The following is a 16,062-nucleotide window of genomic DNA, read 5'->3' as shown; positions in this document are numbered from 1 at the left end:
GTGTGTCACATAAGGATTCTCTTAGTACTTTTGCTTCCCCCTGACCCCGCACTTTTCATGCATAAATACCTTTTTTATATCGGTTCAGATGTATGTAAATTGCCGAGGTCCGGTCTGATGGGCGGGGCTTATTCACCTGCCCCCCCTCCCTGTCTTGCTCTACGCATTTCTTCTTCCTGCATTCACGTATTGTTTCAGCGCTTGCGCATTGCAAAGGTCTCCGGAGCTTGTGCAGTATGCTTTGCCAAACTGTGGGCAAAGCATATAATCGATAGTGCGCATGAGACTTCCGGGTCATAGACGCAGGGAAAAATACCGGCGCATGCGCAGTAACGATTATATGATTTGCCCACAGTTTGGCAAAGCATACTGCTCAAGCTCCGGAGGTCTTTGCAATGCGCAAGCGCTGAAACAATACGTGAACGCAGGAAGGAGAAAGAAGAGAGGGGGGAGCAGGCGAATAAGCCCCGCCCATCGGACCGGACCGTGGCAATTTACATACATCTGAACCGATATAAAAATGGTACTTATGCATGAAAAGTGCGGGGTCAGGGGGAAGCAAAAGTACTAAGACAATCCTTAGGTGACACACAATTGAATGATGTCATTATATGATATCTCAAAAAAGGGTGACAGATTCCCTTTAACCCATTAAATACCACTGTCAATCATGACAGAAGTATCTAAGTGGTTAATAGGGGGCTATCCCCCCACGATCGTAATTGCAAGTGCCGATCACTGCCATGATAATCTGAGGTCATCCAATGACCCCAGGGTACAGTAGCCTGTAAGGGCTCATTCCCACTTGCGATGAAATCGGAAGAAAGCAATTGGACCAGTGTTATTTTATTACTGTGTGTTCATCTGTGACTTTTTTTTCCAGCTCGGATTGGATCACAATCGGCAATAGAAGTCAATGGGTGTAAGAAAAAATAATCGCACAGCATTCAGACAATGTGAGTGCTGTCCGATTTTTACACACTGATGTCTTTTAAAAAGCCAGCAATTCAGCAGCAGTATACAGTAAAATCATAGCGGGACCCGACAGGTATATATTCAATAGAATACATACAGTATACAGTTAGGTCCATATATATTTGGACAGAGACAACATTTTTCTAATTTTGGTTCTAGACATTACCACTAGTGTTGAGCATTCTATACCGAGTACCGATATTTTTTCAATATCGGATACCGGAATAGGAAGTCCCCATAATGCTATGAGCCACTGTTGTGGCTGTGATTGGCTGCTGAAATTATGTCATCATGATGCGCGGTCTGTGCCGACTGTCGGGGGTCTGTACGGGCCTCTCGGGGGTTTGTACAGGCCTGTCGGGGCCTGTGCCGGCTGCCGGTGGACTGTACGGGCCTCTCGGGGGCCTGTACAGGCCTGTCGGGGCCTGTGCCGACTGCCGGTGGTCTGTACGGGCCTCTCGGGGGCCTGTGCCGGCTGCCGGTGGTCTGTGCCGGCTGCTGGTGGTCTGTACGGGCCTCTCGGGGGCCTGTGCCGGCTGTCGGTGGTATTGTATTGTATGAATGTATTGTATGCAGTATGTATGTAGTATGTATGCAGTATGTAGTATGTATGTTGTATGTCTGTAGCATGTTGTATGTATGTAATATGTACTATGTATGTATGTTGTATGAATATAGTATATATGTAGTATGTATGTATGTAGTATACATGTAGTATGTATGTTGTATGAATGTAGTATATATGTAGTATGTATGTTGTATGAATGTAGTATATATGTATGTTGCATGAATGTAGTATATACACTCACTGGCCACTTTATTAGGTACACCTGTCCAACTGTGTGTTAAGACTTAATTTCTAATCAGCCAATCACATGGCGGCAACTCAGTGCATTTAGGCATGTAGACATGGTCAAGACAATCTCCTGCAGTTCAAACCGAGCATCAGTATGGGGAAGAAAGGTGATTTGAGTGCCTTTGAACGTGGCATGATTGTTGGTGCTAGAAGGGCTGGTCTGAGAATTTCAGAAACTGCTGATCTACTGGGATTTTCACGCACAACCATCTCTAGGGTTTACAGAGAATGGTCCGAAAAAGAAAAAATAATCCAGTGAGCGGCAGTTCTGTGGCCGGAAATGCCATGTTGATGCCAGAGGTCAGAGGAGAATGGGCAGACTGGTTCGAGCTGATAGAAAGGCAACAGTGACTCAAATTGCCACCCGTTACAACCAAGGTAGGCAGAAGAGCATCTCTGAACGCACAGTGCATCGAACTTTGAGGCAGATGGGCTACAGCAGCAGAAGACCACACTGGGTACCACTCCTCTCAGCTAAGAACAGGAAACTGAGGCTACAATTTGCACAAGCTCATCGAAATTGGACAGTAGAAGATTGGAAAAACGTTGCCTGGTCTGATGAGTCTGGATTTCTGCTGCGACATTCGGATGGTAGGGTCAGAATTTGGCGTAAACAACATGAAAGCATGGATCCATCCTGCCTTGTATCAACGGTTCAGGCTGGTGGTGGTGGTGTCATGGTGTGGGGAATTTTTTCTGGGCACTCTTTGGGCCCCTTGGTACCAATTGAGCATCGTTGCAACGCCACAGCCTACCTGAGTATTGTTGCTGACCATGTCCATCCCTTTATGACCACAATGTACCCAACATCTGATGGCTACTTTCAGCAGGATAATGCGCCATGTCATAAAGCTCGAATCATCTCAGATTGGTTTCTTGAACATGACAATGAGTTTACTGTACTCAAATGGCCTCCTCAGTCACCAGATCTCAATCCAATAGAGCATCTTTGGGATGTGGTGGAACGGGAGATTCGCATCAGGGATGTGCAGCCGACAAATCGGCGCCAACTGTGTGATGCCATCATGTCAATATGGTCCAAAATCTCTGAGGAATGCTTCCAGCACCTTGTTGAATCTCTGCCACGAAGAATTGAGGCAGTTCTGAAGGCAAAAGGGGGTCCAACCCCTTACTAGCATGGTGTACCTAATAAAGTGGCCAGTGAGTGTATGTGGCATGTATGTACTGTATGTTGTATGAATGTAGTATATATGTAGTATGTACGTATTATGTATGTATGTATATATGTAGCATGTATGTAGTATCTAGTATGTATGTATGTTGTATGAATGTAGTATATATGTAGTATGTATGTAGTATATATGTATGTTGTATGAATGTAGTATATATGTAGCATGTATGTTTGTTGCATGAATGTAGTATGTATGTAGTATGTTTTGGTTTTTTTTTGCATTCAACACATTAGCCGGATCATTGGCTAATGTGTCAATCACTGTCATTGTAGCAGGCATCGCCCGATGGGACTTGTAGTCCCATCGGACGATACCTGCACACACAAGACCCCCGGCAGGCCCGCACAGACCACCGGCAGCCGGCACAGGCCCCCGGCAGCCGGAACAGACCACCGACAGCTGGCACAGGCCCCCGAGAGGCTCGTACAGACCACCGGCAGCCGGCATAGGCCCCTGGCAGCCGGCACAGACCACCGACAGCCGGCACAGGCCCCCCGAGAGGCCCGTACAGACCACCGACAGCTGGCACAGGCCCCCGAGAGGCCCGTAGAGACCACCGGCAGCCAGCACAGGGCACAGTCCCCCGAAAGGCCCGTACAGACCACCGGCAGCAGGCACAGGCCCCCGACAGTCAGCACAGACCCCCCGAGAGGCCCGCACAGATCCCGCCCACACACACAGACATGCACAGTGTCCGCCCACGCACCGCCCACACCCTTCCCCCCTCCCGAACAGGATGTACAAGGCAAGAAAGGGTTTTTTTTAATTCCGATATTTCTGTCCCATTGACTTGAATGGGACTTCCGGTATCAGAATCAGTGATACCGATGCTTTTTGGGGTATCGGGCCGATCCAATCCGATCCGATATTTCTGAATATCGGATGGTATCGCTCAACACTAATTACCACAATGAATTTTAAACAAAACAATTCAGATGCAGTTGAATTTCAGACTTTCAGCTTTCATTTGAGGGTATCCACATTAAAATTGGATGAAGGGTTTAGGAGCTTCAGCTCCTTAACATGTTCCACCCTGTTTTTAAAGGGACCAAAAGTAATTGGACAGATTAAATAATTGTAAATAAAATGTTCATTTCTAGTACTTGGTTGAAAACACTTTGTTGGCAATGACTGCCTGAAGTCTTGAACATCACCAGACGCTGTGTTTCTCCTTTTTGATGCTCTGCCAGGCCTTCACTGCGGTGGTTTTCAGTTGCTGTTTGTTTGTGGGCCTTTCTGTCTGAAGTTTAGTCTTTAACAAGTGAAATGCATGCTCAATTGGGTTGAGATCAGGTGACTGACTTGGCCATTCAAGAATATTCCACTTCTTTGCTTTAATAAACTCCTGGGTTGCTTTGGCTTTATGTTTTGGGTCATTGTCCATCTGCAGTATGAAACGACAACCAATCACTTTGGCTGCATTTGGCTGGATCTGAGCACACAGTATGGCTCTGAATACCTCAGAATCATTCAGCTGCTTCTGTCCTGTGTCACATCATCAATAAACACTAGTGACCCAGTGCCACTGGCAGCCATGCATGCCCAAGCCATCACACTGCCTCCGCCATGTTTTACAGATGATGTGGTATGCTTTGGATCATGAGCTGTATCACGCGTTTGCCATACTTTTCTCTTTCCATCATTCTGGTAGAGGTTGATCTTGGTTTCATCTGTCCAAAGAATGTTCTTCCAGAACTGTACTGGCTTTTTTAGATTTTTTTTTAGCAAAGTCCAGTCTAGCCTTTTAATTCTTGATGCTTGAGTGGCTTGCACCGTGCAGTGAACCCTCTGTATTTACTTTCATGCAGTCTTCTCTTTATGGTAGATTTGGATATTGATATGCCTACCTCCTGGAGAGTGTTGTTCACTTGGTTGGCTGTTGTGAAGGGGTTTCTCTTCACCATGGAGACTATTCTGCGATCATCCACCACTGTTGTCTTCCGTGGGCGCCCAGGTCTTTTTGCATTGATGAGATCACCAGTGCTTTCTTTCTTTCTCCGGATATACCAAACTGTAGATTTTGCCACTCCTAATGTTGTAGCAATTTCTCGGATGGGGTTTTTCTGTTTTTGCAGCTTAAGGATGGCTTGTTTCACCTGCATGGAGAGCTCCTTTGACTGCTGGTTTCCTTCACAGCAAGACCTTCCAAATGCAAGCACCACACCTCAAATCAACTCCAGACTTTTTATCTGCTTAATTGAGAATGACATAACAAAGGGATTGCCCACACCTGTCCATGAAATAGCCTTGGAGTCAATTGTCCAATTACTTTTGGTCCCTTTAAAAACAGGGTGGCACATGTTAAGGAGCTGAAACTCCTAAACCCTTCATGCAATTTTAATGTGGATACCCTCAAATGAAAGCTGAAAGTCTGAAATTCAACTGCATCTGAATTGTTTTGCTTAAAATTCATTGTGGTAATGTCTAGAACCAAAATTAGAAAAATGTTGTCTCTGTCCAAATATATATGGACCTAACTGTATACACACAGAATAGATAGATATAAAGATGTGACATTTACAATTAGTACAGTGCATGCACAGCTTACTGTACATGTATTTATTAAATGATTATTTTTCTTAAAAAAATGTTGTGGTGTCCCATATTTTAAGAGGGAAAACCAACAGCTGGGGCAGATGTTTATAGCCTGGGAAGGGGGTAATAACCATGGAGCTTCCCAGGCTATTAATATCAGCTCACAACTGTATACTTAGCCTTTACTGGCTATTAAAATGGGGGACCCTCCCAAAAAATGATGTAAGGTCCTCCTATAATTAATAATCAGCAAAGCATAGGGCAGATAGCTGCGGGCATATTAATTGCCTTGGAAGGGGCCATGGATACTGCCCCCCCAAGCTAAAAGCATCAGCTATCAGCCACCCCAGAATAGGCGCATCTACAGTATAAGATGTAGCAATTCTTCTTAGCCTCGCTCTTCCCTGATGCGGTGTAAAGTGGGGTGATAGTTTGGGGGTTTGATGTCACCTTTGTATTGTCAGGTGACATCAAGTTCAGAGGTTAGTAATGGAGAGGCGTCTATAAGATGCCCCATACTCATATTGTATGACACACACACCCAGAATAAAGTCCTTTTATTGAAAGAATGACACAGATTTCTTTAATCAATCTTAATTAACCCATACTTACGGCGTTGCCCATTCCAGTGAAGCCATTGTCCCCTGCAAAAGAATTAAAATAATAAACAATATTCCTCACCTGTCCTTGAGAAAGTAATACTAAATTTGTCCCACGACATGTCTAGCTGTGCTACATCTAGATAGCAGGCTGCATGATGCAACCATACAGCCTGCTATCCAGCAGAGACACTGAGCAGCGTCTGCTACCGCTGCTCAGTGTCTTGTGGTGAACTCCTATGACCTGGATGATGTTACAGAGAGCATGAGAAAGTCCTCACACTAGTAGTGCCATAAGAAAGTCCCTGGGAGTTCACGCGCAATGAACTCACGTCACCTAACTGATGTCAGTACGAGCACCGCGGGGAAATTTCTAACGGTACGCTGACATCAGTTAGGTGAAGTGAGTTCATTGGCTGTGAACTCCCAGGACCTTTGTGATGGCTGTTATGAATGGGTCACCGAAGAGGAGAGCAAGCCCAAGTTAAGCCACAGAAAACCAGAGAGGTTGGTAACTAAGCGGATTGCAGACCCCTGATCCTATCCACACAACTAGCAGTAGCCGTGGAGCGTACCTACGATGATCCTAGATGCCTCGGCACGGTCGGAGAGCTAATTAAGCCTAAAGCAAGAAAGGGGAAATCTAAACTGCCCCAGAGCAGACCCCAAAGGAATAGATGGCCCCCAAACACATATTGTCGGTGAGACAAGGTGAAAACACAAACGCAGGCAGGAAAACAGACTGAGCAAATGATGGGGCCCACACTGACTAGACAGGATAGGAAAGGAAAGACGCTGTCTGCAATCATGCAAAAAACCCTGCAAAAAGTCCAACTCGTCTGATGCAAAAAACACTGAAGTCGCACGACTTCGCCCACTTTATCAGCACTCTGGTATATTCTGAAAGCAGAGCAAAAAGAGACCAATATAATAAGGGAAAAAAACAAACTGGCACAAGCAGTAACATATGGACGGTGATTCAGCACAGCCCCAGGCGGAGCTGGCTGACCCACACAAAACTGAGATAGACAAAACCAAATCAAATGCAAACAGAATAGCAAATGAACACTTAGCTGAACATGCAGGGACTGAGCTGGAAACATCAGACCTCAGGAGGCAGAAGAAAATCACCAGCAGGGATAGAGGGAGTCGGCTGTCTTAAATCCCAATCTGAAACCCCAGATCTCCAATCATCATCCTCATTATCAGGTGGCAAGCCTCTGTTAATCAGATCAGCTCCATTATCTCCAGTAACCACCAGAGGGAGCCCAGAAAGAGAACTCGCAACCCCTCTGTCAATCTGACCTGCTCCACTACCTTCAGAAATAACCAGAGGGAGGCCAGAAAGCGAATTCACAACAGATGGCTCTGTGATCGTGAGAACTTTCTTATGCCCACAGTCATAGTAGACACTGAGCAATGGTAGCAGACACTGCTCAGTGTCTCTGCTGGATGGCAGCCTCTATAGTCGCATCATGCAACCATGCGGCCTGCCATCTAGATGTACCAGAGCTAGACCCGTAGTGGGACAAATGGATTATTATCTTCTCAGCGAACAGGTGATGAATATTGTTTATTATTTTAATTCTCTTACAGGGGACAATGGCTTCACTTGAATGAGAGATGTCATAAGTATGGTTTAATTAAGATTGATTAAAGGAGTCTGCATCATTCTTTCAATTAAAGGACTTTATTCAGTGTTTGTGCCAACCCGCCCAACTATCACCCCACTTGCCATTGCATCAGGGCAAGTTGGAAGAGCAAAGCTAAGTGTCAGAATTGGCACATCTTATAGATGCATCTTTTCTGGAGTGACTGAGAGGTGATGTTTTTAGCCTGGGAGGGCCAAGTGACTAAGTTGAAAAAAGTTACATAAAATGTATAAAAAGAGCACAAAAATCACAAAAATCTGTTTCACCACTAAAAATGTAGTCTTTGTGATAAAGCAAGAATAAGAGTACACATAATTGGTATCAAGGCATGATGCATATGATGATGCAAAAACAAATTAATATTTGTAAAACATTGTTTTTAGTTTTTAAAAGCAGCAAAGCATAAAAAAGATATACATTTGGTTTTGTTGTAATCATACTGACCAGAAGAATAAATTGATTTTATCATGTTTACCGCAAAGAAAAAGATAAAAACAATAACTGAATTGCTGGTTTTTGTTTATTTTGCATCAAAAAATCTGAATGAAAAGCAATCCAAAAATGCTACGTACCCTAAAATGGTATCAAAGAAATAGCCAACTCATCTCGCAAAAAATAAGCCCTCATACTGCTCTGTGCACCAACAAATTAAAAAGACACAGCTCTCAAAATATGCTGATGAAAAAACTATTTTTTTTTTATAAAAAATTTTTTTTACAGTGTGACAGCAAAACATGAAAAACTACCGTATATAAATCTGGTATCGCTGTAATTGCATAGACCTGAAGAATAAAGTAACCACTTATACTGCATGGTGAACCACGTAAGAGTAAAAATAAGAAATGTTCTTATTAGGCTGTCTGTTTTGTTCATTCTGACTGCCAAAAATCAGAACAGTGTTCGGCACACATTTGTCTTGCACTCTCTGCTAAGGGCTTACATCAGTGTTTCCTTGTAAAATCCCCAAAACTGTGATTCAGGCAAAACCCCAGACAAAACCACTCACTTATGAGGCAGATGGAGTCACTTTGGACGAGGCAGATGGAGTCACTTTGGACCAGGCAGTGTCCTATCATTTTAGGCGTCTTTTTAGCACACAAGTGTGGACGACCACCGTTCTGTGAACAACTAGAAAGATGGATACCACAGGAACAGACGCCAAATGGACTCCAAAGTGTCTCCATCTGCCTCATTATGGTGGGTGATTTTTCCATTGGGGGGTTTAGTCTGAATTGCATTTTTGTGGGATTTACACTAAAATCATTTAGTGATCAGTATAGAGCACAAGACAGGTGTGCCTCAGTTTATCCTATCTAGTGGTTATAGGTATGGAAACTGAGACAATGTCTGTCCTACTGGATAGTGGAGCAGGAGCCAATATTGTGGATGCTCGATTCGCTCAGATCCATGGTCTCTCCTGAAGTAAGCTGGTGTAGTCCATTCCCTTTTTTGCGATAGATTCTGCACCTCTTTGTCAAGAAAGTTTTCCGCAAATAGCGCATAAGGTGAACCTTAGTGTAGGGGCTCTTCACAGGGAGCTCCTTTCTTGTTATCTTCTGGAAGGCCTCCCTACTCCTAGTGTGTTGGGTCTTCCCTGGTTGGCAAAGCATAATCTAGTCATAGACTGGCTGGCCAGAGTGATGATTAAGTGGAGTGATTTTTGCAAAAATAATTGCCTAGGTACTATTATCTCTAATGACTCTAAAAAATGAATTCCATCTTTTCCGTTTGACTTTGAGGTGTTCTCTGAAAAGGGATGTCAAAAACTGCCTCCACATCGTGTGTTTGATTGTCCTGTGAACTTTCTTCAGGTGCAAAGTTGCCCAAGACCAGATTATATTATCTGTCAGGTCCTGAGAGACAGGCCATGAAATCTACATCTGAGAGTCTTGCCAAGGGACAAATTAGACCCTCATCTTCACCTGTAGTGGTGGGGTTCTTCTTTGTTAAGAAAGATGGAGCCTGTGTCTCTGTTTAAACTTTCATGAGCAGAATCGGATTACTATCCGGCACCCACATCCCCTCCAACAAATTCCTGATTTGTTCAATCTGATTATTGGGGCAAAATGGTTCTCCAAGTTGGATCTCAGGGGAGCATATAATCTGATTAGCATTAAGAAGGTGAATGAGTGGAAGACAGTGTTTAACACCCCAGAAGGGCATTATGAAAATCTTGTCATGCCTTTTGGTTTGACTAATGCTCCTGCCATGTTCCACATTTCGATAATGACCTCTTGCGTAATCTCATGGGTAGATTTGCAGTAGTGTATCTTCACAATATTTTGATCTACTCACCTGATTTCAAGTCTCATCAGGTACATGTCAGCTAGGTGTTACAGGTTCTACAGGCTAATAAACTGTATGCAAGTTGTAGAAGTGTGTATTTGCAGTACAAGAGGTTCAGTTCTTAGGTTTCCTAGTGTTAGCCGCAGGTTTCCACATTGATACTGTTAAGGTCTGAGCACCCCTGAAATGGAACCTCCAAGAAAATCTGAAAGCAATACAATGCTTTTTGGGGTTTGCAAACTATTATCGGAAATGTATCCAAAACTTCTTGTCTATTGTCAAACCTCTCACTGATATGACTAGGAAAGGTACAGACTTTTTCAGGTGGTCCGACTGCGCTTTGCAGGCATTTTCTTCTTTGAAGAAATGTTTTTCCACTGTGGCAGTACTCATCCAACCCGATGCTTCTCAACCATTTATTGATGCTTCTGAGGTGGGGGTCGGGGCTATATTGTCTCAAGGGTCAACACCTGGTAAGTGGTATCCATGTGCCTTCTCTAAAACATTGTCGTCGACTGAAAGAAACTAAAGTAGGCAATAGGAAACTTTTGGCCATTAAGTTGGTATTTGAGGAGTGGTGTCATTTTTTGGAGGGGGCAGTTGACCCAGTCACATTCATCACTGATAACAAAAACGTGATGTACCTTGAATCTGCAAAAAGTCTTAATCCCAGGCAAGCTAGATGGTCTTTGTTTTTTTACCAGGCTTTATTTTGTGGTCACTTACCGTCCTGGGATTAAGACGGTCAAAGAGGATGCTTTGTGTCTGAGATTTTCTGGAGGTGGGAATACTGATGATACTGTCCATATTTTACAAGAAGGGGTCATCTACGCAGTGTGGTCTGAACATGAGGGTGAGGCTTTTAAGGGTTAGGGGTACTCCCCTGCTGGTCCTTTTAGGGAAATTGTTTTTACCTGTACATTTGTGTCTTAAAATTTTAGAGGTACATCATAACTCTCCTCTGGTTGGTCACCTAAGTATAAGGCGAACTTGGTCCTCGTTTCTCGTCGTTTTTGGTGGCTAAGGTCACCAGATCAGGCATTGGCAAGGAATACAGTGTACAGAGCAGCGGCACTACCGCAATGGACTGGAGATCAGTGGGGCACTACTGCAAAGGACTGCAGATCAGAAGGACACTACCGCCAGGGACTGCATTCAAGTGGGGCACTACCGCTAGGGACTGCAGATCAGTGGGGCACTACTGCCAGGGACTGCAGATCAAGTGGGGTGCTACCGCCAGAGACTGCAGATCAGTGGGGCACTACAGTCAAGGACTGCAGATCAGTGGGGCACTACCGCCAGGGACTGCAGATCAGAAGGACACTACTGCCAGGGACTGCATTTAAGTGGGGCACTACCGCCAGGGACTGCATTTAAGTGGGGCACTACCGCCAGGGACTGCAGATTAGTGAGGCACTACCGCCAGGGACTGCAGATCAGTGGGGCACTACCAACAGGGACTGCAGATCAGTGGGGCACTACCGCCAGAGACTACAGATCAGTGGGGTACTACCGCCAAGGACAGCAGATCAGTAGGGCACTACTAACAGGGACTGCAGATCAGTGGGGAACTACCGCCAGGGACTGCAGATCAGTGAGGCACTACTTCCAGAGACTGCAGATCAGCGAGGCACTACCAACAGGGACTGCAGATCAGGGGGGGCACTACTGCCAGAGACTGCAGATCAGTGGGGTACTACCGCCAAGGCCAGCAGATCAGGGAGGCACTATCACCAGGGACTGCAGATTAGTGGGGCACTACCGCCAGGGACAGCAGAACAGCAGATCAGTGGGGCACTACCGCCAGGGACTGCAACAGTGGGGCACTACCGCCAGGGATTGCAAATCAATCAGTGGGACACTACCGCCAGAGACTGCAGATCTGGACACTACCGCCAGGGACTGCAGATCAGTGGGGCACTACTGCCAGGGACTGCAGATCAGTGGGGCACTACCAACAGGGACTGCAGATCAGTGAATAGGGGCTGATCTGCAGCCTGAATAGCTTGGCAGGACATGGCGCCCCATACTCAGACTACCGCACATGTGAGGCCAGCCTCAGTGTGCGCTGCCCTGCACTTGGTGTCCTCTATGAAATTCTCCATGCGCCCAGGATATGTCAGAATCAGGTTTGTTCACTGTGCTCACCAGTGGGCTGGCTATTGCTAACTACTTATTTTCCCATTAGTACACAGCATCTCTTCTGCAGCTCTATAGACCCCTACAGGTAAAGCAGCACCGACTCCGGCACTAGCAGGCTGTACTGTGGCGTAGTGTAAACAGCTATAGATATAGGAGCACAAGGTAGAATGAATGCGTCCGCAGCCTGTCACAGAGTCTCACACAGCGAAGAAGACGACGCGCATTGCACCCGCGCATGCTCAGCTCTGCTCGAGCGTCCTCTGCTTTACGTCAGGAAACGCAGTCACATGACTGCCCTCATCCAACAAAGGAGCTGTCCAGCGCGCATGCCCACTACTCAGCTCTTGGTCTTCCTGTCTCCATGTTTAGCCCTGGCACTCACACAGTCACAGAGGTAAGAGAGGCCGGGCATGGAGCGCCCCTGCATTCACCTCCCAAGCTGTACAGCTTCACTCTGTGCTCCCAGTGCACAGTACTAGCAGAGTAAGTGCAGACCCCAAAGGATAGCCATGAGTCTATAATAGCTACAGAGTACATGGAGACCCATAGAATGCCCTGTAATGGGCACAGTGCTGTGTTCTCAGTTGTGGAATTTAGACGTTATTGCTTGGAAGCTGGGACAACCTGTAGTTATTGGGATTATCAGGATTTCCAGGGAAAGCATTTTTTTTAATTTTTATTTTTCTGCTGCAGAGGTGTTACCAGGAGCGCGGAAAGACCACAGGCCCAAGCCAAAAAGTGCCCATCTCCCCATATGGCCTCATTTACAGAAGGATCTATACCTATATAATGCCAGTATACTTCTGTTACTAACCAAAAATACACTCTACAGCGATCCAGATGACTAAAATAAACTCCACAATGCTCACTACAGTGAGTACATAACATGATGACCATTACTGCTACATCCAAAGATCAATACCACCAAACACCTACTACATGGTGACTGATATACAATAAGCTGTTAATAAAACATAAAAAAGCGCTATATTAAAAAGAGCCATATTACCGCCACATGGTGACCATACAGTGCTTGTAGATTCCAGTCCTGCAGCACATACTGGAGATTACAGCACAGTTAGGCTGTGTTCACACGTTGCGTTTTTTTCTCATTTTTACCAAATAAAACGCGTAAACGAAGCTTCCCATTCATTTTAATGAATTCTGCACTTTCTGTGACTGCTCCGGAAAAAAACGCATTAAAAACGCTCGTTTTTTTGCGCAAAAACCATGCAGAAAACGCGCGGAAAACTTGCAGAAAAAAACCCGCGTTTTCTGGGAAGGAGTCAGGGTTTCATGCAGAAATTTTCTGCATACATGTGCACATAGCTTTACAGATAGTGACTTACAGCTGACGTTCTTTCTGGTAGAGTCGTCACTAGAGATGAGCGACTTTGCCTTTTTTAGGGTCGAGTCGGGTTTCATGAAACCCGACTTTCTCAAAAGTCGAGTCGAACGAGATCGGCCGACTATAGGGAAAAGTCGGAGGCCGACTGAAACACAAAACCCAAAGCAAGACAATGGGGAAGCAAAGTCGGTAGGGCGTGGAGGCCAGGAAACACACCTACATGCCGGACCGCTTTTTTAAAGTGCGTGAAAACTTTCTTTCTTTTCTCTGTTTCTTTTCTCTCTCTCTCTCCCCGGACGCTGCAAACGTCATCTCGTTGCCCACAGCGTACGTCCGTGCTCAGTGGCTGAGAAAAGTCACGTGCAAGCATTCTGGGAAATCCGACTTTGGCGCTCGTTTTGCCGACCACATGGCCGACTTCACGCTGTGGTTAATGGTCGGATGTGTTGGGGCAAAGAATTCCGGAGGATGGGGGATATTCGGGAGAAGTCTTGGAGGCGGTTGGGTGAGGAGCGAATAAGTGTGGAGGAGAGGAGGTCTTGGGAGGATCGGAGATTACGTGAGGGAAGATAACGGGAGATTAGTTCAGAGACATATGTGGGAGACAGTTTATAGATGGCTTTGTAGGTCAGTATTAGTAATTTGAACTGGATACTGTAAGGTAGCGCTGTCATTCGGGTACGGGATACTCGTTTGGCAGCCAATAAATCACATCCGGCACAGGTTTTCCATAAAACAATCACAGTCCATGCGGTTTATTTAGGCATCATAAACCATGACCAGCAACATAAAGTTCATATTAACAGCATAGCGTCCATGACAGAGCTTCACTCAGTTATCCCTGTGGTCACACAGGTTGTGCCATGTCCAGCACACAGGCTCTCTTAGCCTCACAGTTATATCCCCTCTCTGGGTTTACCTCATGGCTGCTTCACCATACAGCAGACATCCATTCCCTATGGAACTATTAGGCACGTGCAGCCATTAACACAGCGTTCACTTGCTGTCAGGAAGACAGCCCCATCTCTCTCAGACAGGACCTTCCAAAACGGACCAACCAGCTCCCTGCATTCACTCCATGTGACCTACCCTGGCCACCTTACATGGTCCGTAGCCACGTCCACCGGGTCACATGGCTATGACCTCATCACAGGTCCTTCAACCACTCATACACACTTTATAATAGCGTTCTTAAACACACCCCCTGGGTGGGTTTGTAGGTAACTGGTTTTGCCCGTCTCACCAGTTACCTGGAGACTTCCCAAACACATTGAAACAGCACCTCAGCAGTATCACTGCTGATCAACACACACACAAGTCTCCATCCCAAGGCCACCCACCTTGAGATACATAACGGTCATTCAGTATTCTGCCACTCATTCTCTCTCCTGGGACATCCACACAGCGCCACCTAGCGGACACTACACCACAATAGGCTGAGGGAATGGGAGCCAGTGAACAAATTTGCAGAGGGGAGAAGCGGAAGAGTAGTGAGGAGAGAGATGAATTAGTCGGGCAGCAGAGTTAAGAATGGACTGGAGAGGTGCGAGGGTGTTAGCAGGGAGGCCACAGAAAAGGATGTTGCAGTAGTCAAGGTGGGAGATGATTAGGGCATTAACAAGCATTTTACTAGATTGAGGGTTGAGGAAAGGACGGATTCTGGAGATATTTTTGAGCTGGAGGTGACAGGAAGTGGTGAGAGCTTGGATGTGCGGTTTGAAGGACAGGGCAGAGTCAAGGGTTACTCCGAGGCAGCGGACTTCTGGTACGGGGGAAAGCGTCATGTCTTTAATTGTGATAGGTCAGGTAAGGATGATCTGTGAGATGAGGGAAAGATGATGAGTTCAGATTTGTCCATATTGAGTTTGAGGAAGCGGGAGGAGAAGGAGGATATGGCTGATAGACACTCCGGGATTCTGGACAGCAGAGAGGTGACGTCTGGGCCAGAGAGGTAGATCTGAGTGTCATCAGCATAAAGGTGGTACTGTAATCCATGGGACTTTATGAGTTGCCCCAGGCCAAGTGTATAGATTGAGAAGAGTAGGGGGTCCTAGAACAGAGCCTTGGGGGACTCCAACAGAGAGAGGGTGGGATGAGGAGGTAGTGTGGGAGTGGGAGACGCTGAATGTGCGGTTGGAAAGGTATGAGGAGATCCAGGATAAGGTGAGGTCTTTGATGCCAAAGGAGGAGAGGATCTGTAGTAGGAGGCAGAGGACAGGTCTAGAAGCAGGAGTATAGAGTATTGTCCGTTCGCTTTGGCTGTAAGTAGGTTGTTAGTAATTTTGGTCAGGGCTGTCTCTGGAGTGATCGGGGCGGAAACCAGATTGTAGATTGTCGAAGAGCAAGTTAGATTAAAGGTGGGAGTAAAGTTCAGCATGGGTGTGCAGCTCCAGGAGTTTGGAAGCGAATGGGAGCAGCGATATTGGACGATAGCTAGACATAGCGGTTGAGTGGGTCGAGGGTTGGCTTTTAAGGA

The 16,062-nt window shown here is 45.9% G+C and overlaps 1 protein-coding gene across 10 annotated transcripts in view; it reads left to right on the top strand.

Moving 5' to 3' along the window:
* The window catches only part of LOC141082965 (enoyl-CoA hydratase EchA19-like), a 112,966-nt gene that overhangs the window by 735 nt on the left and 96,169 nt on the right, over nt 1-16,062 (top strand). Inside the window, exon 2 of one of the 10 annotated variants that reach the window (XM_073567099.1) lies at nt 884-956. The exons of 5 other annotated variants lie outside the window; for them this stretch is intronic. In XM_073567099.1, coding sequence (XP_073423200.1) covers nt 917-956 — 40 coding nt within the window. In that variant the 5' untranslated portion in view covers nt 884-916. Of the gene's footprint in view, nt 1-883; nt 957-12,543; nt 12,722-16,062 lie in introns of those variants that run through there. 4 more of the 10 variants (XM_073567065.1, XM_073567115.1, XM_073567059.1 and 1 more) reach the window with 4 other exon arrangements.

This window comes from Dendrobates tinctorius, unplaced genomic scaffold (assembly GCF_039654945.1).
Source record: "Dendrobates tinctorius isolate UK_male_01 unplaced genomic scaffold, ASM3965494v1 ptg000004l, whole genome shotgun sequence".
Classification (NCBI taxonomy): Eukaryota; Metazoa; Chordata; class Amphibia; order Anura; family Dendrobatidae; genus Dendrobates; species Dendrobates tinctorius.
Note: the sequence above shows the minus strand (reverse complement) of the source record. Positions and strands in the feature narration are given on the sequence as shown.